The sequence below is a fragment of the Suricata suricatta genome, chromosome 5, assembly GCF_006229205.1.
Source record: "Suricata suricatta isolate VVHF042 chromosome 5, meerkat_22Aug2017_6uvM2_HiC, whole genome shotgun sequence".
NCBI lineage: Eukaryota > Metazoa > Chordata > Mammalia > Carnivora > Herpestidae > Suricata > Suricata suricatta.
In genome coordinates this window covers 82,255,021-82,280,908 of record NC_043704.1, presented here as the reverse complement: position 1 = coordinate 82,280,908, position 25,888 = coordinate 82,255,021, and the positions used below count along the sequence as shown (strand labels likewise).

The window sequence follows — 25,888 nt, the reverse complement described above, 5'->3', positions numbered from 1 at the left end:
AAGAGCACTTTGCAAAGGAAAAGCGCTGGCTTTTTGAGGGGGAAGAGGAGTCCTGCGGTGATGAAGCACTGGGTTCGCTGCAGTGATGAGACAGGGTCACTGCACTGACGAAGGCTTAGCCAGGGCGGGAAGTGGGGTGATACTGGCATAGCTGGGGTCGCTGCAGTGCTGGGGGCCTGCAGACTGAGCCCTCTGCTTCACTTGCAGAACGTTTCACTTCCTGAAGGACAGAAAGGGTGAGGCTTTGGAGGCCTGAGTCCCTCATCTACGGGGGCCTGTGCGGCGGGGACGCGGGCCCGCACTGCAGAGCTGGGTCTAGCTGGAGCCGGCAGGGTTGGCGCCAAGGCGGCACCGCGCCCGACGAGAGGGCTGAGGGGGGAGCAGCCGCCCCGCCGCAGCAGCAGGCGGGGCCGCGGCGGGCTGAAGGGGCGGCCTTCCCGAGCGGGGGCGGGACCAGCATCCGCAGAGCCACCGCCCCTGCGCGGACTCAGATCGGCCGCAGCGGGAGTCCCGGGCGGGTGCCGCGCAGGTGCCAGGACTGAGTGCGGCCCGAAGCGCGGAGGCTGACCTATCCAGTGATCCAGTTGTGGCTCCCAGAACTCCACGGAGGACGCGACGGTGAGGCTGGGGCTGCCCGTGGGGAGGGAGACGACCCCTAGACCCAGCCTGCCGCATCCCCTGACAGCTCTGCTGTGGGGCCGCCCACTCTCAGATCGGTTGTGCCAGGGTGGGGAGAGGTGGGTGCCCTGCACGGATCCCGAGAAACCCCCCTGCCCGGACACCTCTCCGGGTCTTGCATCCTAAAGATACCCTTCTACCGCTTCCCTGTCTCATTCTTCCCACCCAACCCCCTCCACTCCGGTGTGCAGCCCCATTCAGCGCTCCGGTCAGGTGAGGCGCTGGAGAGGGAAAGACTACGGTCCTTCTGCTCCCTTTCCCTTCCCGCCCCTGCTGTCCCTCGCTGGGCTGGGGACACCCAGGAGGATGCTGGCCCTTTAAACCCTTGCTCCTCACCCAGAGCATCTTTTATCTCGTCACCCGCGCCACTTCTGACAGCTGGCAGCCGCGGGGAGCCCCGGGGTGCCGGCAGGTACCGGGGCGGCGGCGAGGCCCGGGAGCTGGTAATGGAACAGCTGCGGCCCCCTCCCCCCATTCCTACCCCGCGTCCCCCGAGGAGCCGGCGAGGCGAGTGCTGGGCGCTTGGAGCGCCGGTTAATCATTAACCCTCCGCTCCCCGGCTCCCCGCGCAGCCCGGAGTCGCGCTCCGCCCCGGCTTCCCAGGTAACCCGCGAGGATGCCCATCACGCGATCTCCCTCTTCCCTCCCCTCGCCACCTGTCCGCCGGGCCGGAGCCCCCGGCTCAGCCTGGCGCTCCTTGAGGCTCGGCGTCCCAGTGCCTGAGTTCGATTTTCCCGGCGGCTTTCAGGAGGGAGGGGTCTGGCGCCCGTGACCCCACCCTGCGGACCCTTTCATCTAGTCCCCTCGCCCAGGGGCGCCATGCCCGGCCTGTACTGCCCCTCCAGCTGGACGCCGCTGCCCCTCACCGACTCCTGGGTCCGGGCCTGCGCCAACGGCCCCTGCCTCAGCCTGCGGGCCCGGCTCACCTACCACAACCCGCAGCCGCAGCCGGTGGACGGTGAGGCCCAGGCGGGGCTCGGGGTGGCGGGGCCCGGGGCAGGGCGAGTTCCGACGCCATCTATGCCTCCTGCCCCCGCCCTAGGCGTGTTTGTGTACCCGTTGGCTGAGGCCGAAGTGGTCTCGGGCTTCGAGGCGGAGGCGGCGGGACGGCGCGTCTCGTTTCAGCTGCAGAGCCGGCGACGTTTGCAGGCCGCTTGCTGCCGCGCGCTGGGCCCCGCGTTGGGGGCCTCCACGCCCCGCCGCTGCGCGCAGGGTAAGTGCACCGCGCGGTCGCCTCGCCCCCTAAACCCAGCCCCACTCCGGTTCCAGCACCCGCTCTGCGTCCCGCCCCTCCCTGCTCCCCCTCCAGCCGCTGATTTTTTCATTCATTGATTCATGCCTTTATTCAACAGTCGGGGATTAGGCACCTGACTTGCGCCAGGTGCAGGGGCAATGTGACCCAGGCCTGACCCGAGGTTTGCGGCCTGGGAGACAGACGCAGCAGGCAGTCCATCCGTCTGTCACCCGCGCTGGAGCATTAGCCTTTCTTTGCACATCTCCAAACTCCAGCATCTCTGCACATAATGTGGTATAAAGAGGCTCAATGATTGCTGGGTGAGGGAGTGGAGGCCCATCCCTGTGCTAGGTTTGGTGGTTTGCACTTCATCCTTTGATTTGTTTATTTGTACATTCATTTGATTCCTACACATGGGATTTGCCATCCGGTAAGAAAGACAGAATCCAGTGGTGTTGAGAGTTGGTGTTAAGTCCAGCAGATAGTTAGAGGCCAGAGTGAGCTCTGGGCTGAGGCCCCAGGAATGTTCCAGAAGGAAGTGGAGCCAGCATTTGACCAAAAGGAAGAGTAAGACTGGTGAAGAGGAGAGGAGGGAAAAGGCATTCCAGTTAGGGGCAATGGTATAAGCAAAGATTTGGAAGTTGTACGCAGTGATGGTAAATAAAATACCTCGTGTTTATAGCAATTAACAGTTCACAAAGTCCAGTCACTGGTATCACCTCATTTGAATCCAGAGAGGTATGTAATACAAGTATTGTTCTCTATCCCCCTTTTAGAGGTGTGAAAATAATAGCAACAGCCTCTAATATGTCTGATGCTATGCATCATCCTCACCACAGTCTTTGATACATATTAATGACCCCCATTTCATGGATGAGAAAACTGAGGCTCCTTAAACCAAGAGAGTTACCAAAGGGCAGAATTAGAAGTCACATTGCTGACACTCAAAACCTGATCCTGTGTTCTCTCCACTGTATCAGACTAACCCCAAGCCTCAGCTGGTTGGGATAGAAGCCCCCTTTTTCCTTCCTTCTTATCTCCCTTTCTTCTTTCCTTCCATCTTTTTCTTCCCTTCATTTATTCTGCAAGTATTTCTCTAAAGAATGTGTAAATGATTATTGTGAGGAAACAAGGCAAAGTAGGGCTATAAAGGTAGACTGGAGCCAGACCATGTAAGGGCTTGACTGCCACTGTACACACATGGCCATTTTTCCTTTAGTAGCAGTGACCCCCATGATTCCACCAGTCCCCAAATGAACCTAGGATCTAAGTAAATGGTGTGCTCTGCATGTCAGTACAGCTTTAAGTCCTCTAGCCAGCTCCAAGCACATTACTGCTACTAAACTCCTCTTGTGTAGAAAATTCCGAAGCCACTCCTAGTGGGCAGTGGAGAATCCTTGACTGTTCATGAGCAAGGGATTTGTGAGCAGGCTGGGTCTCAGGCTATGGGAGATGTCAGTCCATAAGGGAGGGTCTGACATGATGATACCCGAGGGTTGATTGGGCAGGGAAAGGCAGGGGAAGAAGGATAGAGGGTACGGATACCCTAGGATCTTGGGGGTGGTATGGACATGTCCCCTTCTCTTCCACCCTTCATTGTCAGTGATGTCACTTCTTTTCCTGATGACAGCCAGATCCTTCTACTATCATCCTGCCTCTGCTTTGACCATTCAGCTCATGCCTCCATTCTGCATCAGCAACACATTAGCCCCATGTCCCTCTAACTTTGTAAAGTCCCCCTTGCCCAGGCTCCCCTGACTCAGTGACCGCTCCCATTTCCTATTTTCCCCGTCTCTTCTGCTTCCAACCCCCTCTGACCCCTTTTCTCACTCATCATAGGTCATCTTGTGTTGGATCTGGCCCAGGCCCGGTCCACACTGGTGCTGCCCACAGGCCTCATCAACGCGGCCGGCACCATGACAGTGACCCTGCGCAGCAGCCGGGAGTTGCCCTCAAGGCCTGATGGGGTGCTGTGTGTGGCTCTGCCCTCTGTGCTCACCCCACTGGCTTCACCAGGCCCACTGGGCCCCCCCAGGCCTCCGGGGCTCTGTGACGACAGGTTGGGCCTATGGTGATTCTCTCCGTCCCTCCCTCAGCTTCTCTGGGTCTAGTGCGGGTGAGGGGGCTTTGGTAGGGTGCCCTGGGGGATGGGCAGGGTGGGGAAGGGTTGGGGCATTCAGCCAGAGAGGCTAGGGGCCTTGGTGGTGGACCCGTGACCCTCCTCGTGCTCCCTTCCAGCCCTACCAGCTGCTTCGGGGTGGGCAGCCCTCAGGAGGAAGGGTTGGCCTGGGAGGAGCCAGCGGCCCCTCAGGATGTGTTCTCAGGCCCTGCCCGCTGCCCTGCCCCGTACACCTTCTCCTTCGAGATGCTGGTCACTGGGCCATGCCTGCTGGCAGGTGGGTGCCCCTCCTAGCATAGCTGACTGGGAAATAATTCAGGGCTCACGATTGGGAGGAACACAGGACAAAAAGAAAACAAGAACCTAAGTCTCAGGAACCTCCAGTTTGGGTGGGAGCATCCCCTGGACACTGCTACACAACACGCATACTCCTATGTTTGTCAGTGTCATTTATTTATTCCCTACTCCACTCACCAGTGGGAAGAAAAATGATTAAATTGAGACCAGTCCAAGTGATGACGTGGAGTTTCCTTGTGTAAGAGGTGGGGGAGGATGCTAAATGAGCAGCTGGCCGCAGTATAATTGATCAGCCAGGAACAGAGCTGGGAATCTACCTCCCAGCCCACGAAAGCAGGCAAAATCCCTCCCCTTGTCTGTCCAGCCCTATAGATCAGGCTCTAAGAGCTGAGCTGAATCAGTCATGATCCTTGCCCACACCACTGCTGTCTGGGGAGGTGATATTTGTGCTTTAGTACTGCCTTGGGGTGGGGTGATCATCTCCTCTCCCCGCCTCTCTCTCCCTCAGGCCTGGAGAGCCCCTCTCATGCTCTTCGGGCAGATGCCCCACCTCATGCCAGCTCTGCAGCCACCATCTGTGTCACATTAGCAGAGGGCCACCGCTGTGACCGGTCGTTGGAGATTCTCCTGCACCCCAGTGGTGAGAGACTGGGGGACACAGTGGGCCAGCTCTGACCTGCCACTTGGGTAGCATTTTTCAAGTATAGATTTCTGGGTCCCAGGCCAGGTGGATCGAATCATCTGTGAGGGAGGGCCCCATGGTGCAGGACATGCTGAACTTGCAAGGTCCTCCTGGGACAGTGGGACCAAGCAACTGAGGTCCAGAGACAGGGACTTTCCTGACAATCATGTCCCCTTTTCCTTAGAGCCCCACCAGCCACACCTGATGCTAGAGGCCGGCAGCCTGAGCTCAGCAGAATATGAGGCCCAGGTGAGGGCCCGCCGGGACTTCCAGAGGCTACAGCGAAGAGACAGTGATGGGGACCGGCAGGTATGGCTGCCTGGGGTCCTAGTCTGGCCACTGACCTCACTACTGGCTGCATTTGCGCATGAGGAACAGCTGGGCAGTGGGTGGGGGTGGGGGGAGCACTTTCAGCAGGACCTCTTAGTGGCTGCTAAGAGGGCTGAGTATTGTCATAGGAGGGCCCACGCAAGTCTTCCTGGGGTATGTCTCAAAGGGTAGGAGCTAGCACAGATAGGCAGAGGACAGCTACCTGCCTCTGCCCTTGCCTTTACTCGAATGACTATAAAAAGGTGCCCCCTCTGGGCATATTAGATAGAAAAAGTCCCAAGGGCTTGGTCCTGCTGCGGGCCTAGGCTGGAGTTGCACTAAGGCACAGGATGACGTGGGGCTCCCATGCTCAGGTGTGGTTCCTGCAACGACGCTTCCACAAGGACATCCTGCTAAACCCCGTGCTGGTGCTGAGCTTCTGCCCAGACCTGAGCTCTACGCCTAGAAACCTGGGAGCGGCTACACGGGAGCTTCTCTTTCTGCTGGATGGCAGCAGTGTAGCGCACAAGGCCTGTGGAGCACGGTGTGGGCAGTCCTGGGTGCTGGGTGGGGTAGTGGGTCTGAAGTGGGCTGGGGGCAGCCTCTCCCAGACAGACAGACAGACACACACACACACACACACATTCACACACGCGCACGCCTCTCTCTCATACTCGCATGTACATGTGTCTCTCCCGGTTCCAAGAGCCTCTCTCGCACATGAAGTTACCTAATCCCCAAACCAAGGATTCACACACCCCGCCAGGGTCTCTCACAGTCTCCCTCACATTCCAGGGTCTCCCTCATAGTTGGTCCCACACATGCAGGGCCTCTCCCAGACCCTCACCTCTAGTCCCTCATTTTCGCACAGCCCGGAAAAGGCAGGCAATCTGGCATCCCTAACTGCCCATGGGGCCTGCTTCATGCTGTCCTCCCTGGCCCTCCCCAGGATGCCATTGTTTTGGCTGTGAAGTCACTACCACCACAGACGCTCATCAACCTGGCCATGTTTGGCACATCGGTGCAGCCCCTCTTCCCAGAGAGCCGGCCCTGCAGTGATGTGAGTACCGTCCAGGGCTTGGGGGCCCAGTTAGGATGTATCAGCCTGGTGTGGCCCAATGCATGCCTTTTCTTTCCAGGACACCGTGAGGCTGATATGTGAGAACCTTGAGACCCTGCAGGCTGCGTGTGGTCCTCCAGATGTGCTGGCTGCACTGAACTGGGCCATGGGGCAGCCCCAGCACAGGGCCCACCCTCGGCAGCTGTTCCTCCTGACTGCTGCCTCGCCCATGGCCACTGCTACCCATCAAACCCTGGAGCTCATGAGGTGGCACAAGGGGACAGCCAGGTATGGGGTGGGCTGAACCAGGTGCCTAAGATTCACACTCACTCCCAAGAGGCTCCTGAAGGTCACAGCTACTTCCCTTCCCTCATCAGGTGCTTCTCCTTTGGGTTGGGGCCTGCCTGCCACCAGCTGCTCCAGGGTCTGTCTGCCCTCAGCAGGGGCCAGGCCTACTTCCCAAGGCCTGGGGAGAGGCTGCAGCCCATGGTGAGCCTGAGCCTGAGCCCTGTTCCCTGCTCCTAGAAGTCCTTTCCCTGAGTTACACTGAACCTGAAACAGAACCCAGTCAAGTAATGGGGTCTTCTGGCACCCTTGACCAGGACTTCTCCCCCATTCCAGACCCTCCCCTCCTTTGAGATGCCACTCAGGGGGAGGAGCTGCTGGTGACGGTGATGTTACAGGGTGCTGCAGGAGGCCAAAAGTGTGGGGGACATGGCCTCTGACTACCCCCCAAATCTCATTCTGTTTTGTCCTGGTACTGAGCCATATCCTTGACAAATCTTGCCTCATCCACAGAGCATGGCTCAGGTCAGGAGACAGACCTGAGCACTGAGCATTCAGTCCCCTTGCTTGCTCCTACCCCCACTCCTTCCCTTGACCCCAGTCTGACCCTGCTCCCCTCAGTCTAAGGGCTGAGCAGATGGCATCAGTGGGAGGGTGGCCTTCCTGCTCTGTGGGCTCTCTCTCCCATACCCTCCCTCTGGCCACTCCTTACAGCTGGTGCAGGCTCTGCGGAAGGCACTGGAGCCTGCTTTGAGCGACATCTCTGTGGACTGGTTTGTGCCTGATGCGGTGGAGGCACTGCTGACCCCCCGGGAGATCCCAGCACTCTACCCTGGGGACCAGCTGCTCGGTTACTGCTCACTCTTCAGGGTGGATGGCTTCCGGTCCCGCACCCCAGGGGTAGGCCTGGGCTGGGGTGTGGTGGCAGGACTGGGATGTTTGAAGTCCCTGCACCTCTTCAAAACTCTTCTTCCACTCTTTGTGCCTCTCCCTGCCAAGCTCTTCTACTGTAGTCTAGGCTTCCCCAGAGATCACACTGGGCACCCCAAAGTGGCTGCAGTCTGCCCCCTTCATGGGGTCTTCCACTGAATTGTCCCATGAAGTGTTGCCCTTGGCTTTTACCAAAGGTCAGTAAAGCACACAACCACAGAAAGCAGCTCTAGCATTTGCTGTGAAGGTTTTGTTGAAACTTTCTAGTTTCTTCATACAGTGCCCTACAGAAAGCACCATCTGGATTATTTCCTGCAACATTCAGAAACAGATGGAGCGTAGTCTAGATGAAATCTCAGATTCCATCTCTAGCATGTACTAGCCATTTGATTTGGGGCAAGTCATTTAACCTCTTTGAGCCCATTTCCTCATACTGATTTTTGCCATATGGTTATTGTAATTGGAGGTCACAACGTGCACACTCTTGGTAGGATACTTGACACAGACCAGGAGTTCAAGAAATGATTGTTGCTGCTGTTTTTCAAAGTAGGCTCCACGCCCACTGTGGGGCTTGAACTCACAACCCTGAGATCAAGAGTCACATGCTCCACTGACTGAGCCAGCCAGGCACCCCAAAATATAGTTATTTTTATTATGAAAAGCTTTTTTCTCTAAAAGAACTTAGGATGCTATATAATGGAGTGTTTGCCCTTTTGCCTGCCTGCCAGGAAGCTCAGGGCCAAGCTCAGGGCTCAGCCACAGTAACTCTATTAACCTTATGGTTAGCATGCATGCTTCCCCCTTCCCTAGTACTAGGCTTTCATTTCTGGTTTATTAACTTTATTGCCTCTTGTGGTGAGACATCTTAAATCCTGTTTGGAAAGAGCATATAACTACAATCAGTTTTTTCTCCAATGATTATCCCTCTCTAGGGCCAAGAACCTGGCTGGCAGAGCTTGGGAGGCTCCGTGTTCCCATCCCCAGAGGAGGCACCATCTGCCACCAGTCCTGGCACTGAGCCCACTGGCACCTCAGAGCCATTGGGAACGGGCACTGTGTCAGCGGAGCTGTGCAGCCCATGCGCTGCTGGGGACTCAGAGCAGAGTGAGTACTTGGCGTAGTGTGTGGCTGTGTTGGAGGAGGAGTGGGCCATAGGAGGCCAGGGCTGGGATCCATTCTCTTGCCTCCCAGCAGGTACTGATGCTCTGACAGACCCAGTCACAGACCCTGGACCCAATCCCTCCTCTGACACAGCCATATGGCGCCGCATCTTCCAGTCATCGTACATCCGGGAGCAGTATGTGCTCACTCACTGCTCTGCCAGCCCAGAGCCAGGTCCAGGCTCCATAGGCAGCAGCGAGTCCCCTGGCTCCCAGGGCCCTGGCTCCCCTGAGGGCACTGCTCCCCTGCGTCCCCCTTCTCAGCAGGGCTGCCGCAACCTGGCCTGGGGAGAACCTGCAGGCTCCTTCTCCTGTCCCCTGCCTCTACCCCCACTGGCTCCAGTCAAGGTGAGTGAGACCTCCATTCTATGTATCCAGCAAATGTTTATTGACCATCTGCTACATGCCATAAATTATACAGAGGTTACTATTAAGTCCAGCTGAAGGGATACATGGGTAAATCTACAATGATACCATGTGACATACAGTGGTGAACACTGTATTATATGGAGAGTCAGAATCAATATGGCTAACACTGTTTGAGGGAGTCAGGAAAGCAAGAGTCAGTCCGGAAGAATAAGTAGAAGTTAGTCAGACAAAGATGAAGAAGACAGGAACAAAACACAGACAGACAACAGCCTCAAGTGACAAATCGAACATGGAGTGGGATGGCACTGGGAAGGGGGCTGGAGGCCATGAGTTTTGCCTTGCCCCTAAGGGTGGTGAGCAGCCATCCTTGGTTTCAGACAAGAGGGTATGTTGCCATGTATGTGTGATGGCCAGGAGCTCTGTGTTCCTTGACCAGTCGACCACACTTCTCATGTGCAGTCTGGGGCCTTGAGTGCTGAGGTGCTGGGTCGTCAACGCAGAGCAGCTCTGGCTGGCTGGAGCCTCTCATCCCCCCTAGGCCAGGGGAACTCAGTCCCTGGCCGTCCCCGGCACCCCTCTCTGGGCACAGCGCCAGATGGGCCAGGCCCTGAGTCCGGGCAGCAGCTGGGACAGGCCCAGGATGACTCAGGTAAGGGTTGGATGGGGACCTGGGTTCTGACACCAAGGAGGCCTTGGGGACCTGGGACCAAGGGTGCCACACCACCCCTGCCTTTTTTCCTCTCTCCAGGAAATCTGCTCTCCCCGGCCCCCATGGACTGGGACATGTTGATGGAACCCCCCTTCTTATTCACAGCTCTGCCCCCCAATGGGGAGTCAGCCCCTCCAGCAGTGGCACTGCCTCCCCAGGCTCCACGCTGCCATGTGGTGATCCGGGCCCTGTGTGGGGAGCAGCCTATGTGCTGGGAGGTGGGTGTTGGGCTAGAGACATTATGGGGACCTAGTGATGACGGCTCACTGCCCCCGTCACCCCCTCAAAGAGAAAGTGCTTGGGACCAGGCACTCCATCGGCTGACAGCAGCCTCCGTGGTCCGGGACAATGAGCAGCTGGCTCTCCGTGGAGGGGCTGAGGCCATGGCTGATCAAGGTGAGTTGCTGGAGGGCCCCGTCAGGGCCCAAGGAGCCTGTGTGGGGCAGAGAGTGGCAGAGGTGTAGGTCTACATGTCTGGTCACTCTATACCTCATCTTGTTCATGATTTGAGATGGCTCACTCACCTCAAGACAAAAAAAAAAAGCAGGTAATGGAATAATAAAGTGGAGAATCAGGTTAAAGATGTACTCGATGATGTTCTGTGCCCTTGTGAGTATGGGACCCAAAAATGGCAAGCTTCCTAGCAGCCAGCACAGAGGGAAATGTGGTCTTGTTAATGATTCACAGTGCCTATAACATAAAAACAAATCTGCCATTTAGGAAGACTAGTAAAATCAAGTAGTTAAAATTTCAGTTTTTCAGTTGCACTAGCCACACTTCAGGTGCTTAACACTTACATGTGACTGGTGGCTGCCACACTGGATCATGCAGATCGGGAACACTGTCTTGATTGCAGGAAGCTCTACTAGACAGTGCTAAAGTGAGTGGACAGGAAGGGCACCAAAGTCAGTGCTTCCTCTGGGTCCTGTACAGAACGTTCAGTTTTTAGGTGGCCAGAGTGTCCAGTCCTGCTAGGAGCTGAGGGTTCAGCCTAACCACTTGTTAAAGCTGGGGAGTGTGAGCTGGCCCCAAGAAGGAACTCTGCTCTGTTCAAAAGGACAGAGGGAGAAGCAATGAGGAACATTGAGATTTTTTTTCTCTAAAGCCCTGGGGGGCGGGGGGACTGGGGGAAGTGCAACTGCTGCTGTCCAGCATCCTGCTTCTTGCTTTCACAGGCCATGCCCGGAGGTCCTGGCTCCGAGCCCTTCAGACGAGCAAGGTCAGCTCTGCCCCTTCCTGCTTCACCTGCCCTGTAGCTGTGGATGCTACCACCAGGGAGGTCCTACCCTCAGCCCTGCAGGTGCGGAGCTCAGGTAGAGTCCCTCCTGGGTGACCTCTCAAGTGCTGGCCCTTACCTCGCTGGCCACCATCCCAGTTTACCCGTCTCCTGTGCCCTTACAGAGCTAGCTGAGCCCCAGAGCACTTCTGCCTCTCTGGGCCAACTAGATGCAACTCCTCTGCCTACAGCTGTCCACGCTAAAGGTAACACTCAAAGTTGGGGCAAAGGTATGGAGCTATGAGGCTTAGGAACTGCCACTGGCACTGACTGGCTCCATTGCAGGGCTTCAGGGAGGCTCTGTGGTAGGTGGCTGGAACCCAGACCAAAATGGTGACTCCAAGTCAGCCACCAGAAGTCCTCATCGCCTGCCCTCCCAGCCTCCCTCAAGGCTCAACCTGGGCGGTGGGAGGGCCAGAGGCTCTGACAGCCACAGACTCTGCAGCCCTGGCCAGGGCCAGGCTGGTGACAGCAACAGTGAAGGCAGCAACCATGACTACTTGCCGTTGGTGAGGACTCGGGAGGTGGAGGGTGGTGCTAAGGCCAGGGCACCGTCTCAGCTCACTTCTCCCCCCACCTCCTCTCTCCTCAGGTGCGGCTGCAGGAGGCACCAGGCTCCTTCCGCCTGGACGCACCCTTCTGTGCAGCGGTACACATCCCACAGGAGCGCCTGTGCCGCGCTTCACCCTTTGCCGTGCACCGCGCCAGCCTCAGCCCCACCTCAGCCTCCTCTCCCTGGGCACTTCTGGGACCTGGTGTTGGCCAGGGCGACAGTGCCACGGCCTCCTGCAGCCCATCTCCCAGCTCAGGCTCTGAGGGTCCAGGCCAGGCAGACAGTGGACGGGGCTCAGACACTGAGGCCTCAGAAGGCACAGAAGGGCTGGGAGGTACAGACCTGCGGGGTCGGACGTGGGCCACTGCTGTGGCACTGGCATGGCTGGAGCATTGCTGTGCCGCCGCCTTTGGCGAGTGGGAACTGGCAGCAGCTAAAGCTGACTGTTGGCTGCGGGCCCAGCACCTACCTGATGGCCTTGACCTGGCTGCCCTCAAAGCCGCAGCCCGGGGTCTCTTCCTGCTACTCCGCCACTGGGATCAGAACCTGCAGCTACACCTGCTGTGCTACAGCCCTGCAAATGTGTGAGGGCTGCCCACTGCTCTGGCTGGCGCTGCCCAACACACTCAAGTCACTGCCACCAGGGCCGTCTTCGCGGTACTGGGAGGGGCAGGCTGGTGTACGCCTGACCCCTACTGCTTCTCATCCCCTTCCCAGAACTCCCTGCCCTCACAGAAAGTGCCTGCCTGTGCTCTCTCCCACTCCTCCCATTCCATGCCTCTTCCCCTCCGAGCTCTGCAGTGTAGTGGAAGGGGAGAGAGCCACAGTCCCCAAATCCTATGCAATAAAGTGCCTCTTAAGACTGCCCAAATGAGTTCTTTATCTGCAGTGTGCATGCCCCTCACAGCTTGGTGTAGGCACCTCCATGTAGGCTGCACAGAAGTGGACTTGGTAAGGTTTATTGGGAAGAGCACAGAGTCTATCCCCATCCAAGGTCCTAAGAACGGACTGGAGGGGAAGGGAAGTAGATCTCAGTGGGCTTTCTTGCTGTGCTGGATGCTCCTGGGGAAAGGCTGGGGGCCCAGCCAGAGCTGCAGCAGGATGACAGCGTGGCATATGTGCAGGGCAGCAGAGCTGCAGGATGTGGATGGGTATGTATTCCAGGAGAGCTCGATGAGGCCCAGCACCAGCAACCTGGAGATGAGAAATTAGCTCAGGTTTTGTCCCGTTTCTAGACCTGCAGCCCTTTAGCTCGCTCCCAACCCTCCAGAGTCAGCCTTGGGATGAGGAGCTCCCTAGCCCTTCCCACTCGCCCAGGGTATCCCAGCCAGTACCTGAGCAGATGTGTAAGCCAGCGTGCAGGCGTGGCCCACAGGAGGTAGGGCAGTGTGTGGAAATACCAGACGTAGAACTGGTAGTGGAGTGAGCGGCTGAAGCAGATGCCAATAAAGTTGGAGGTGAAGAGGGTAGAGATGATCTGTATGCAGTGGTCAAGGCCAAGGGCAGGAGCAGAAGGGGCAGGAATTGGGATGGGGGGAGGGGAAGGGAGGTTCCAAAGCAAAGGGGGAAGGCAAAGGTTTTGGGGTCAGATAGCCCCCTGGGTCTGCCATTCCGAGATGCATACTTTGGGACACATTTTTTAACTTCTCCACACCTGTTTCTGAATCTAACGTGGAAACAGTAATAGTAGGGCCATTCAGCCTAGAGAGTTTAAATCCATCACTTACAAGCTGTGTGACCTAAGTAAATTACTTAAACTCCTCAATGCCCTGATTTTGTCATCTGTAAAATGAGAATAAACAAACAAACAAACAAACCCCTCCCTATTTCAGAGTCTCTTGGTCTCTTGTGATCTTTACATGTTAGAATTGTACGTAAATCTCTTAGGATAACACCAGCAAGATGAATACTCATAATGGTAAATTAAATAATATTTAAGATTAAAATACACTTATATATGTAAAGTACTCATTAGCATAATGGTACCCAGCGGAGGAGGGAAGAGTTCTACTCCATGAACAGGGCCTGTAGCTATTACTGGCACCTCCTTTCCCTCCCTCAGGTCACCAGGCACCAGGGCTAACAGACCAGGACCCCAACTATACCTGGAGAGGGCAAGACTTACCTTCCCATGATTTAAAGGATATGATTGGGTGTGAGGGGCTGTGGTGGAACCTTCCTTTTGGAGGGATCCTTTAGCAGCGACAGGACACTTTCCCCCGTCCTGGGGAGAAGCCATTCAAACATTTATCAAACCCCCATCTTAGGTCAAGCTCTAGGTTCACACCCCTCCACCCCATCCCCGCCACCATGAACTCCACACATTTCCCAAGCAGGCCCTACACTCCTTGCCCCAAGTTGGCCCATGACACTGCTTCCCTTTCTCACCTGTGCCACTTGCACAGGGCAAAGAGCAAGAGCAGGGTGAGGTGGGCAGCCAACAGTGCCAGGTGGAAGGCACGATGCAAGAAGAGGGCCTCAGGGAGGAAGCGCCAGTTCACTGTCCAGCGGAAGAGAAACTGGCGGCCAAGGTCAAAGGAGCGGGATAGGTAGCCAATGGGGTTCTCCAGAAGGAAGGGCAGGCCCAGCACAACCTGAGGATATGTATGATGTCAACAGAGCTGCCCAGGCTCAAGTCCAGCCTTCATGCTAATCACTGAGGGGAGTGGATAGAGGATGTAGGTCTCAGAGGTTCTCAAATTCCCACCAGGAATAGCAGGAAAGCCAGTCTCCTCTTTAAGGCCAGAGCCTTGGGCCAAAGAAGCTGAGAAGGCAGGTAATAACAGTGCATTAAGTTTAGATTCACCAAGTCATAAATGAGCAGAATGAGAGAGACCCTCAGAAACCATATAGTTCAATACCCTTATTTTATAGCTAATAAAAGTAAAACCCTGGGGCGCCTGGGTGGCTCAGTTGGTAAGTCTCCAGCTTTGGCTCAGGTCATGATCTCATGGTTTGTGGGTTAGAGCCCCGCGTCGGGCTCTGTGCTGACAGCTCAGAGTCTGGAGCCTGTCTTCAGATTCTGTGTCTCCCTGTCTCTCTGTCCCTTCCCCTCTCATGCTCTGTCTCTGTCTCAAAAATAAATAAAACATTTATTTAAAAAAAAAAAAGTAAAACCAAAGGTAATGGTTGCCCAGCCTCAAATCAACCCCAAAACCCTATCTGTTAGCTTTGAGTAAGTCTCAACAATGGAAGAAGGCCGGAGACTCCCCTTTATTAGAAAGGGGAAGAGGTAGAGGGGTACCTGAAGGACAGCACAGATGCCCAGCTTGGGGAGGGCTCCACGGAAGCCAAATTGCATGAGGAGAAGAAATAGCAACCCAGGGGCGAAGAGTAGCACGTTCATCTTCACAGACACTGCCAGACTAGGGTAGGAAGGGGAGAGAAACATTAGCTCCAGGGTCACGTACCGCACCCACATACATGTAGCAACTCCTCCCCTCCCCTGCCAGCTACCTCCAGATGGGGTCCACAACTGCTGGAAGGAGGATAAACCACCCTGGGAGAAGACTAAGGGTAAGGGGCAGATATCAAGTCTCTATAACCAGACTGAGCCAGCATATACATAATTTAGAATATTTAGAATGTGGGAGGGCCAACTCTAACAACAGATGCTGTTTAGAGGGAACAGAGGATAGGAACAGGGTAAATGCCTCTGAGGGGTGGGGGCAGAGACTTTCTATGGATCCTAGACTCGTCTAGTAGGGCCCTGACTGACCCATATATTGTCTGGTTACTCCCTTACTCCCTCTGCTGCAGAAAATTGGTGGAGGAAATGATGGAAATACAGAGTGGGGAGCGGGGAGAGGGATGGTGACCTGAAACAGCAGCAGCCCCAGCCCCAGCGCTGGGCCAGCAGGAGGTTGATACTGAGGAAGAGCAGCGCCATGGCCACTGGGTCATTGAAGAGCCGCAGCACGAAGATGGAGTGGACACGGTAAGAAGCACAGCACATGAAGAAAAAGACGAAGGGGGGTACCTGAGAAGTGGGCACAATGGGGAGCAAGGTCAGCTCACCAACCCTGGCCATCCCTACTCCCCAGCACTGCCAGTTGGGGCTGCCTGCTCCTGGTAGCATGGACTCACCTTGCAGGTTTGGTGGTAGATCAAGAAGACAAGCAGCAAGGTGGCCAGGTAGAGTACAGCAAAGATATGCTGGGCCATGCGGATGTCAGTGCCCCTGCCAGTGGCATAATACAGCCCCATAAAGATATACACAAAGCCAGCTGGGTACCTGGAAGAGGAGTCTGGTTCAGGCTATTCAGCCTGGTATCCCGTCAGCCCCTCATGTCCTCACTGAACCTGCTATCCCCACTCACACAAGAGGTCCAGTGTCACCCTGCAGTTGGGTATAGTCATAGGTGCCATTGATAACGCCCTCCACCTGGGCCATGTAGGCCTTCCAGTCAATCTCTGTATCTGGAAAAGGACAGGAAAGGTGTGGTTACCTCCAGATTCAGAAGTTGTCTGCCCTTCACCCCCACCCCACACAACCACCCATCAAAACAGAGTTCCAGCTCATTCCCAGGACTTTTATCACAACTCCTTATCTAACTGCCTATCTGACATTCTCTGGGTGAACCCAAGCATCTCAAACTTGTCTGTAATTGAATTCAACCATCCACTCCAAATCTGCTCCCCTTCCTAGGTTCCATGAATGGCACCATCAACCTCCCAGCTGTCCAGGTCTCAAATCTGGGATGACATCTTTGACTCTTCCTTCTTTCTCATTTCCAACACCCAGTCACCAAATCCTGCCTATTCTTCATCCTATAGGACTCTACTATCTCATCCTTTTCTGCCATTACATATTCAAATTTGGACCAAACGCAATCTCTAGCCTCAATGATGCAACATTCTAATTAGTTTCCCAGTTTCCACTTTCACCCCACAACATATTTCCCACTCTGCAACCAAAGAGTGCTTTCTATAACAGAAATCATGTCAGATCTCTCTGCTTAAAACCCTTCAATGATTCCTCAAGACTCTTAAAGACCAAACTCTATTATTCCCATTTTTAGAAGAGGAACTTATGAATTAATGAGGTTAAGTGACTAAAGATCAATGAGCCAGGAAGGGTAGAGTTGCGATTAGAACTCCATGAGGTCCTAAATTCTAAACCACCATGCTAATGATCCAACACAGCTTACAGACTACTTCAAGATCTGGTCTCAACTTCTGCAATCTCTTCTCTCACTATTACCCCAGTTTGATTTCTATCTATTCCACCTCTAAAAACATTCAGTTCCTCAAAGGAAGCAGACTTTCTTTTGACTGAATGTTTTAGTTACAGGACTCTGTCTACCTAGAGTGCTCTTTCTCCTCCCCTTTTCTGTATTTCCTCAACTGGCTAGCTCTTAACCTTTCAAGGGGGACTCTAGGAAGCCTTCCTTAACTCAAATCTGATGTAAGTGCCTTCTTGTGTCTTTATGACACCCTTACTACTATCATGAGTATGATGCACTGTAATTTTCTTCTAACTTATTTTTGTCCAGGCTCACACTTCCAAATAGGGAATGTATCTATCTTTTTCACCACTGTACCCCAGCACCTAGTAGTGTTAAGCATGTAATAAACATTCAGTAAATATGTACTGAATTAATTATCTTTAGCAAGAAAGCTTTCATTCAGCCCAGTATCCAGATTCAGCCTGGAAAGGAGGCCCCAATAAGACCAAAAGGATTCAAGTGGTCATAGAATGCCATTATTGACAAAAGACTTTTGAGACTTCAAAAGTGAACAAATGAGAAAATTGAGACCCCGCAGGGGAAGGGACATGTTCAAAACCACAGAGACAAAAAGGAGCAGCAGTACATTAATTTGGACTCAAGTTTTTGATTGATTTCCAGGCTGGTTCATTTTCTTAACCAGTCGGGGCAGCAGCGGGTCAATCTCTAGGGTCGCCCCTTCCATCATGGAGAAGGGATTAAGATAGGGTTTGGTTTTCTGTGGAGGCTTGGGACCTGGATAAAAATTATGGTCTGCAATTGAAGACGGCTTGGATTTGAGGTCTGGATTTCAGCTCCGATCTGGGTCCCAGTTTGGGTAGGGGGTTCGGGTCCCCCTCCCTACCCTCCCCTCCTCCTCGGCGCACTCACATGCCACCCTGTGAATGACCCAGAAGGTGATGCCCACCTCCGCCAGGCAGAGGCAGGCGGCCACCAGCAGCGTGTAGCGCGGCTCCAGCAGCAGCAGGCGCCGCTCTTGCCAGGCGCGCCACAGCCATTGTCCACAGAATCCCGCCGTTCGAGCTGCGGGACCTGCCCGGCCGCGTTTCCGTAGACCCGCCGCCATCTCGGTCGTGCGTCGCTCGTGTTGGTCCGCCACCCCGGAAGCCCAACCCTTCTGCACTTAGGTTCCGCTCCCCACGCCGGCGGTCCAAACTACTGATAGCTGACCAGTTTCCAGTGTCCTGTTTACTATAATTTACTTCTTCCACATCTTTCCTAATGGACTGCACATCCCATTTGTGCAGGAACAATCTCACTCCTCTGTACACACTTGATTCTGGGCACACAGGTGCTAAATAGGTCGAACGTTTGCCCAGAAAAGCAACATTCCTGTTCGTGTCCTCCCCTATTTGGCATCACACTTCGTGTTTCATGCCAGTTTCTCCTGGAGAACAAGACCTGTGTCCGCGCCCCTGCCGCCTCCTCTGTGAGCCTTCTGGGTGCTCAAAACTGGATAGATAGGAATCTTTTATTAGCTTTCAGACTTCTTAACGGAAGGATCCGGCCAAACTGAAAATATGAGAGGAAGCCGTGATGAGCCGAGGGAGTCTAAAACTATTGAGTTTGACTCTCAGAAGTGAGAGCGTAGTGCAGTTGGAGGATTCGAGTTCTGAACGTTGCGATTTTTCCCACCCGGAGTATTCTTCAAAGAGCGCTTACTAGAGGACGGAAGTTCCACGTGTTTATGTTGAGCAACTGCAGGTGGTAGGCGGAGACACAAAGGCCACGCCTCCTGTATGCTGCTATCCCGATTGGCTGGATAGGGGCGCCAAACCCCGTCCAAAGGTGCCAGCTGTGTGTCCTGAGGGTTCTGCAGCTGCAAGCATGGCCTCTCCAAGGGCCTCAGCACCCCAGCCCGAGATACCAGAGCAGAACTGCTGGTACCGCGAAGTCCACTACTGGGATCAGCGCTACCAGAATGCGGCTGACTCCGCCCCTTATGAGTGGTTCGGGGACTTCTCCTCCTTCCGTGCACTCCTAGAGCCGGAGCTTCGGCCCGAAGACCGTATCCTCGTGCTAGGTGGGTAGTCCTGGTGCTGCGCAGCCGAGGGGGAGCTAGCTGGACCCGTCCCGCCCCCGCCTGGCCCTGTCTGCTTTCCTCGAGTCTGTTTGTCCCTCTCAGAGGACACCGAATCGGGAGCCAAGATCCAGGACCTTCAGAATCTCGGCCGTCTTTAGCCAGGGCAACAGGAGCCTAGAGATTCTTAGTTCAAGGGCCCCGTGGAGGAAGAAAGTCTCTCTGAGTTTGGTAGGTGTCCTAGGACCCTATCCCAGACTCTCGCGAGGGAGTCTCGAGCACTGGAGAACTCAGAGAACCTAGTTCAAGTCCCAACGCTAGTTAGCTGTATGGCTTAGGACAAGTTGTGAACCCGTTCCGAGCTTCAGATTCATTTCTAGAAATGGAACTACGAGCTCAAGTCGGATAAGGCACGTTCAGGCACCTCGAGCACGATGCCTAGCGTTTATCTGTTAGGGCCAATGGGCACCGGAAGCCACTGTCCACCTAGAGAGACCTCTTTTCACTCTCGAGCCCTAACCGAAAGCCCCATGTTCAGTGAGGACCAGGACAGCGCCTTCTGAGGTCGGAGGGGAGATTGCAACCAAGGTTGTTGCGATTCTCCAACCAGGAACGTTCAAATGCAGGGATTCAAGGTGGGGTTCTGAGAGGTCCAGCTGCGCCCTCGGGGTTCTCTCCCACTGTCAGCCTTGGGGGTTCCATGAAGTTTGAGTAACAGGTTTCCTTCCAATTATAGTTTTTATTTTGGTATTTGTCAAAGCATGTGTATATTTATGTGAAATATTTCATATATATGAGACATCTATAATACAGTATACGTGTAAGACATAAATAACCTACTGTGTTTGTATGCCCTACTCAATTTGAGAAATAGAACATTCCTAGGACTAAAAAGAAAGTATAATTTAGTGCTTAAGAACGTGGACCCTGGAGGTAGTTAACTATGTTGGAATCTTTGCTTATTTAATCTTAGCTGTGGAATCATGGACAAAACATCTAAATTTCTGCACCTTCATTTTCACAGTCTTTAAAAAAATGAGTACTTATTGGGTTTTAAAGATAATTGGGTATGAAAGTATCTAGAATAACACCTGGCAAAATAAAAGGCCCCATGTATGTTCAAGGTTTTCTTTGTGGTCCCCCAAACCCCTTCTCCCCAGAGGTAAAAACTCTTGAATTGTGTGCTTTTAAACAATTGTATTTATTTATAAATTTACCCTAGATCTATGTTTTTTGAGCTTTAGTGTCCATCAAAATGACCTGATGGGGGAAAGCTGAACCCAACCCTGAGATTCTAATTCCAGGGATGGCTGAAGGTGGGTCTAGGGATTCTGTAGCAGGCCCACAGCTGATTCTCATGCTGGTGATTTGCAGAATAACACTGCCTTAAAATCTGCTTGACTGGGAGGTGTCCTTTTTTGGGTAGAGGGGAGAAAAGTCTCAGAATCATAGAGGAAAACTTTGTAGGCAAGATTCTCAAAATCTAAGAATAGGACCCGCAATTTGGTAGTGCCCTATGGGACATTCTACCTTGGCAAACATACGTTGAGCACCTGATAGGTGTGCTGGGCCCTTTCTCACTTATTTAGTCCTCATGACAACCCATAGAAGTGAGTGATAATTATTAGAAAACTTACTCTGGTTAGGGGTTGGTGAACTTTTTCTGAAACTGGCCAAGTAGTAAATACCATAGGCTTTGTGGACTTTATAGCTTCTGTCACAGCTACTCAGTACTGCCACAGAAAATACATAAGTGAATGATACATAATAGCTGTGTAGCAGTAAAACTTTATAAAAACAGGTGGCAAGCTAGATTTAGTGAGCTTTGTTCTAGGTCATTGTCTCAAGTTGGGTTCCCCAGAAGCAAATCCTAAGACTCATAACAGGATTCATGTCCCAGTCATTTATTAGGAATGTGCTTGCAGAAGAAATTGATAAGAGAGGGAACAGGGAAGGGGGAAAGGCCAAGGAGGATTGTGATCATAGGCAAAGTTTCCCTGAGAGTAGTTTCAGCCTAAAATGTCAGAAACTCAAGATATCAGAAGTAAACACATGCCAAAACCTAGGAACACTCCAAGGGGATCTAGTCAGAGCACTAACAGTGCCCACTACTGTCATGCACCAAGTAAGTGGTGAAGTAAGAAAGCCATTAGACTTCAGAGCTTCTATTTCTCTTCCTGCACAACATAAATGGGCATAGAAAGGCATCTAGAACTCTGTTCAAACTGATAAAACAGCCACATCATGAATTATAGCCTAAAGGTCATACTAATACAGGTAAAGATGGAATGTCATTACTGAAGGTGAGTAGACCTCTTGAAATCTGGGAGACAGTTTAGCATAGTGGTTTAATAGCTCTGGTTCTGGTGTGAGACAGTCCTGTATCCAAATTCTGGCTCAACCACTGATAGTGTGACCTTAAGATCAAATTCCTTATCTGCTTTGGGCAGCCTCATTTTCCCCATCGAGAACATGTAATGGTAATCACAGTTATCTTCTATTTGGAGCTACCTTGAAGATGAACTGAGTTCATTCTTACAAAGGGCTTAGTATAGAAACCTATGTTTAATGACTGTTAGCTATCATTATTATTATTGAAAATAGTAGCCAGAAATTGTGAAAATTGTGTATCTCATACCCATGGCTAGAATATCTGTGTGGTGGGTGCGGGTATATGGCTCTCCCAGCTTTGCCAGTATCACACAACTCTGACTCTCCTTGCTTGACTCTGTGCTTTATAGGAATCTTCTGATCATAATTCAGCTTTAGTTTATGTTTTCTATATAGAGAAAAGGGACTAACCAGGACTGAGAGCCTATTCAATCCCTATGATAGTTATTTTTCCTATTATAAGTTAGTGAATTGGTATTTTGGCTTATACCTCTGTCTCTTGGTCCTGGGATAGGATCCACATAGCTCTGGGCTCCCATGTGATAGATTCTTGGATGTGGCTCAGTTCTCCAGGGCTATGCTTCCCTAAAGCCTCATCCAGGAAAGCAGTGGCCTTCCCAAGCCCCTTCTTAGTTGCTAGCCTCCAATCATTGAGGCAGCAAGATCAGAAATCACTGCTTTGTAAGCATGATTGGCTTTGTGGTCAGGCTTTGTTCTCTATTTATCCTTAGTAAAGGTCTCTTGGGAGATGCCATTCCTGTACCAAGGGGGACAAAGAAAGGAAATTTGGGTTCGTCCACAGTTGGGCAGAGCTCTATGAGCATAGGAGGTCAGGTGTGGGGGTGGTGAAGAGTTGTGGGTCAGAGAACCCAGTGGGAATTCTGCCTGAACTGACTGAGGGTCTCTTGTTCATCCGCCCTCACCTCTCATCCCATGCAGTGTATCTCTCTGGGCTTGTAGTTCCAGTGTGGAAAAACACACACTGGGTTTTCCTAGGCAAGATAGTACTCTCCCTCAGCTTCAGGACCTGAGGAGGGACATAGGAAGGGGCAGCTAAGGACCAGCCAGTGGCCTCTGGGTGCCCTTCCCAGGTGCCAAACCTTACTGATTAGGGCTATCCCAACAGCTGATCCTGTGATCTTCTTATGAAGCAAATGAGGATTAAAGGCAATCTAATCCCAAGAGCTGTGGATCCACCGGAACTGTCATCCAGCTCCATTTCCAGGCTGAGACTGACCACAAGAGGGCCTGGGAGAGGCCAGCATACCTTAGAAGGAAGTCACACCTGCTATGGTGTGGATCCACATCCTGTCCTCTAACTTCCACCCCATCTTTCATCATACTCTGCCCTCTGGGACTGCTTTCCAGGTACTTTCCACAGGTGTTAGGATTCTTCAAGACTGCTTGGTTGTCAGCTTCCCTGAAGCCTTGGCTGACTCACTGGAGGTGGGGACAAAAGCCATCCTGTGTGTTTTCACAGCCTGTCTCTATTGAAACTCTTATCACATTATATGGCAATTGTCTAAATACACATCTTTTCCTCCCACTAGAGCATGAGCTCCCTATTCACTTGCAGAACCCAATATGTAGTGCTCAATACATTAAGGAGTTACAAGAAATCCACTCCACTGTGTGTCCCTACAGAGTTCCCCCACACTTGTCAATTCTGCCTGGGAAACCAAAGTAGGGTACTAACCCCTAAGGTGAAGTCTTCCCAGAGCTGATATCCTCAAAGGTTCTCTGAGAGGTTAGGGATTAGGATAATACTAATATTATCCAAATAATGTTATGGTCCTAATGATGCCAATATTATCCCTATTCTGCATATGAGGTATAGAGGCTCAGAGTTGAATGACTTACCATGGCTGTATGACTAGAAATAGCAGAATCTAGATCTTTGAACTCAGAAGGTCAGAGCTCCTTCAGCTACTCTACAGTTGTTTTAGTTTTTAAATTTAGTGTATCACATCCTGCATGTAGGCTAGATATTGCTATCTTCATTTTTCTCGTAGGAAATCCAAATTCCTGGTATGTAAACAACTTGCCCTAGTATAGGAATGTTAGAGTCAGCAGGATATGTACCCAGGTCTGTGTGACTCCAAAGTTTGTGTTCTTTCTTATACCCTGCTGCTTCTCCCTCAGTATGGGAGGGTTTAGGCTGACAGAAAATGGGCCAAGAGTGGATGGATAATTGGAGGAGTGAGAACCAAATCTAACCTAGCCCTTTTGCCACCCACCCCATTCTTTCCTATCCCAGGCTGTGGGAATAGCGCCCTGAGCTATGAACTCTTCCTTGGGGGCTTCCCAAATGTGACCAGTGTGGACTACTCATCAGTGGTGGTGGCTGCTATGCAGGCTCGCTATGCCCATGTGCCCAAGCTGCGCTGGGAGACCATGGATGTGCGGGCCTTGGACTTCCCCAGTGGCTCCTTTGACGTGGTGCTCGAGAAGGGCACGCTGGATGCCCTGTTAGCTGGAGAACGAGACCCCTGGACTGTGTCTTCTGAAGGTATCCATACTGTGGACCAGGTGCTGAGTGAGGTGAGGGAGCAACACAAAAAGGTAGACCCAAAGGTGGGGAGGAGGGACTCGGGATTCAGGAGACTGAAAGAACTCAGAAGGAGGTATAGTTTGGAGTAGGTAGTGGGTCACCTTTAGGACTGTGGTTACCTGAAGGAGGGGGGTTAATCTGGGTAAAGATTCTAGGGGGCTGGAGTGGTCAGGCTCACAGATGCTGATGATTGGCTACTAGGTTGCCAAGAGGGATGAGGTAACAGCCAGGTTCCAGATAGGTAGCACAGACTAGGAGGGTGAACAGTTGACAGGAAAGCAGTGCTTCTGCACATGACACCACTCCCATGCTCCTACCTGGGTAGAATATAGCCCTACCCCCATAAAATGAGTAGGGGCAGAGAAGGAGGCTCACTTTTGCCATGAAGACTGCTGAGCTATGGGATGTAGGGTAGTATCTGGGGCAATACTAACCTTTGAGAACTTGGAGATAGACTCCTCACCAGTGGCTTCTCTGTCTGCCTTGCAGGTCAGCCGGGTGCTGGTCCCTGGAGGCAGGTTCATCTCATTGACCTCAGCTGCCCCCCACTTTCGGATCAGACACTATGCCCAGGCCCGATATGGCTGGTCCCTGAAGCATGCAACCTATGGCAGTGGCTTCCACTTCCATCTTTACCTCATGCAAAAGGGCAAAGAGCTCACTGTAGCCCAACTTGCCCTTGGGACCGAGATCCTCTCACCCGCTAGACCTCCCACCTCACCCTGTTTCCTCCAGGACTCTGATCATGAGGACTTCCTTAGTACCATTCACCTGTGAGGCCAGAAGCATGTCCTCTAGTCCTCCCTGCCTTTCTCCCCTGGGCTCTTCAAGTACTTGGGATTCCTGACTCAGGGCTTAGGGTTGGATTCAAGGTGCTCACAGTCCCAGAGGCCCCAAGCCTAAGATAGAGCTGATGGGAGCAACCCCACATGAAACAATACAGCCCAGGTTAAACTAGATCCCAAATCCAAGGTTTCTGATTTCCTTCTCAGGTTCCTGAGATCTCTCCTGGGTTCCCCAACTTCCTCCTCTACCCTACTGAACTACCAATGATTCATCCCCTGGGGCAAAGCTCAGCACAACTGTTCCACATGCCAGCCAGACTCAGAGACCTGCATCCCTGGGGCCTATTATTGACCCCCATTTCACCTGGATTTATCTACAGGAGGCTGCAGACTTTGAATCAAGATTGCTTTTTGCTTCTGATCCCAGTTCCAGCCCCAGCTCTAGTGACCTATCCTGTTAAGGTTGTATATTTACCAAAGGAAGCTACATTGTAATGATGTCCTCAAGCCTGACTGGCCTGCCTGTTTTCTTGCCAACCCTCCCCTTCCAGCAACATGCGCCTGAGCTTCCCAAGTTATCTGTCCCCTCCCCAAAAGGGCTTGGAGCCATTTTGGCCTGGCTCCTGAGCAGACCAAAGCAGTGGCCACACACACACACAGGGAGGTCTGTGTTTATTCACACACTCCTGGTACAGTGAGGATGGAGGAACATTTACAAAGGACACCCCTGGGTTGAAAACATCTCCAGGGCCACAGGTGCAGAGCAGTCCTCACTTGGGTTCCCAGGGGCAGGATGCAGGAGTCCAAGGTAAAATCAGACCTGGGCCCTAGGAAGGTGATACCTTGAGAGGAGGGGTCTGCCAGAGAGCGGCCTGCAGTCAGGCCTGGGCAAACTGGCCATGTGGTTGGTTACCATGTTGGGAGTTTGTTCCATCTCAGACTCAACACCCATCCTATCTGCCAGGCGCAGAAGAGTGTGGCTGAGACTGGGGAGGAAGGGCACGAACCATGAGGGGAGCCAGTAAACAAAGAGTCGGTTATAAAAATACAAATGTGCTGAGGAAGTCCCTTAGAAAGAGGCTAAGGCTGGGGTCACGCCAGACAGGGGTGGGAGAGAAGAGCAGCCTGGAGGGCTGGGCTCAGGTAGGTGGGAAGCTCATGCAAATACGCAGCCAAACATCCCTGGCTGCGCGCGCGCGCGCGCGCGCCCCCGAGTCGACCCGGGCCGGCAGCCGGCTCTGTGGTCCAGACC

The 25,888-nt window shown here is 53.0% G+C and overlaps 3 protein-coding genes across 17 annotated transcripts in view; 2 read left to right on the top strand and 1 right to left on the bottom strand.

Moving 5' to 3' along the window:
* The first annotated feature begins 470 nt into the window (after window positions 1-470).
* VWA5B2 (von Willebrand factor A domain containing 5B2) lies at window positions 471-12,681 on the top strand. 12 transcript variants are annotated; one of them, XM_029939764.1, is made up of 19 exons: window positions 471-1,636; window positions 1,721-1,891; window positions 3,752-3,971; window positions 4,151-4,308; window positions 4,837-4,968; window positions 5,195-5,319; window positions 5,694-5,849; window positions 6,269-6,379; window positions 6,459-6,667; window positions 6,757-6,868; window positions 7,379-7,564; window positions 8,527-8,698; window positions 8,789-9,102; window positions 9,583-9,772; window positions 9,872-10,228; window positions 11,008-11,145; window positions 11,234-11,314; window positions 11,394-11,617; window positions 11,701-12,335. In XM_029939764.1, exons 1-19 carry the CDS (start codon window positions 1,498-1,500, stop codon window positions 12,247-12,249), a joined length of 3,744 nt encoding a protein of 1,247 aa, XP_029795624.1. In that variant the 5' UTR covers window positions 471-1,497; the 3' UTR covers window positions 12,250-12,335. The 12 variants fall into 12 exon arrangements, with proteins under 12 accessions (XP_029795624.1, XP_029795623.1, XP_029795622.1 ...); XM_029939763.1 differs by having other exon boundaries at window positions 3,752-3,983; XM_029939762.1 differs by having other exon boundaries at window positions 3,752-3,983; window positions 8,786-9,102.
* ALG3 (ALG3 alpha-1,3- mannosyltransferase) lies at window positions 12,605-17,961 on the bottom strand. Of its 3 annotated transcripts, XM_029939768.1 has the most exons (9): window positions 17,760-17,961; window positions 15,981-16,080; window positions 15,748-15,895; window positions 15,480-15,640; window positions 14,906-15,026; window positions 14,050-14,255; window positions 13,809-13,885; window positions 12,996-13,140; window positions 12,605-12,855 (listed from the first exon to the last, which is right to left on the bottom strand). In XM_029939768.1, the coding sequence occupies exons 1-9, from the start codon at window positions 17,953-17,955 to the stop codon at window positions 12,693-12,695; spliced, it is 1,317 nt and encodes a 438-aa protein (XP_029795628.1). In that variant the 5' UTR covers window positions 17,956-17,961; the 3' UTR covers window positions 12,605-12,692. The 3 variants fall into 3 exon arrangements, with proteins under 3 accessions (XP_029795628.1, XP_029795630.1, XP_029795629.1); XM_029939770.1 differs by lacking the exon at window positions 14,050-14,255 and having other exon boundaries at window positions 12,996-13,138; window positions 13,787-13,885; XM_029939769.1 differs by lacking the exon at window positions 14,050-14,255 and having other exon boundaries at window positions 12,996-13,138.
* Window positions 17,962-18,604: 643 nt separating this feature from the next.
* Window positions 18,605-25,888, top strand: part of LOC115291945 (endothelin-converting enzyme 2) — a 32,033-nt gene continuing 24,749 nt past the window's right edge. The window contains exons 1-3 of one of the 2 annotated variants that reach the window (XM_029939753.1): window positions 18,605-18,912; window positions 23,558-23,841; window positions 24,341-25,149. In XM_029939753.1, the coding sequence (XP_029795613.1) occupies window positions 18,717-18,912; window positions 23,558-23,841; window positions 24,341-24,628 (768 nt within the window). In that variant the 5' untranslated portion in view covers window positions 18,605-18,716 and the 3' untranslated portion in view covers window positions 24,629-25,149. Of the gene's footprint in view, window positions 18,913-23,557; window positions 23,842-24,340; window positions 25,150-25,888 lie in introns of those variants that run through there. The other variant, XM_029939754.1, reaches the window with a different exon arrangement.

Coding starts and splice junctions, on each gene's coding strand:
- ALG3 (XM_029939768.1), bottom strand. CDS start 17,955: ATGGCGGCGGGTCTACGGAAACGCGGCCGGGCAGGTCCCGCAGCTCGA. Junction 15,641..15,747: donor TCTACCACCAAACCTGCAAG/GTGAGTCCATGC, acceptor CCCACTTCTCAG/GTACCCCCCTTCGTCTTTTT. Junction 13,141..13,808: donor ACAGCCCCTCACACCCAATC/ATATCCTTTAAA, acceptor ACCACTGCATAC/AGATCATCTCTACCCTCTTC.
- VWA5B2 (XM_029939759.1), top strand. CDS start 1,498: ATGCCCGGCCTGTACTGCCCCTCCAGCTGGACGCCGCTGCCCCTCACC. Junction 5,320..5,693: donor ACAGTGATGGGGACCGGCAG/GTATGGCTGCCT, acceptor TCCCATGCTCAG/GTGTGGTTCCTGCAACGACG. Junction 5,850..6,268: donor GCAGCAGTGTAGCGCACAAG/GCCTGTGGAGCA, acceptor GGCCCTCCCCAG/GATGCCATTGTTTTGGCTGT.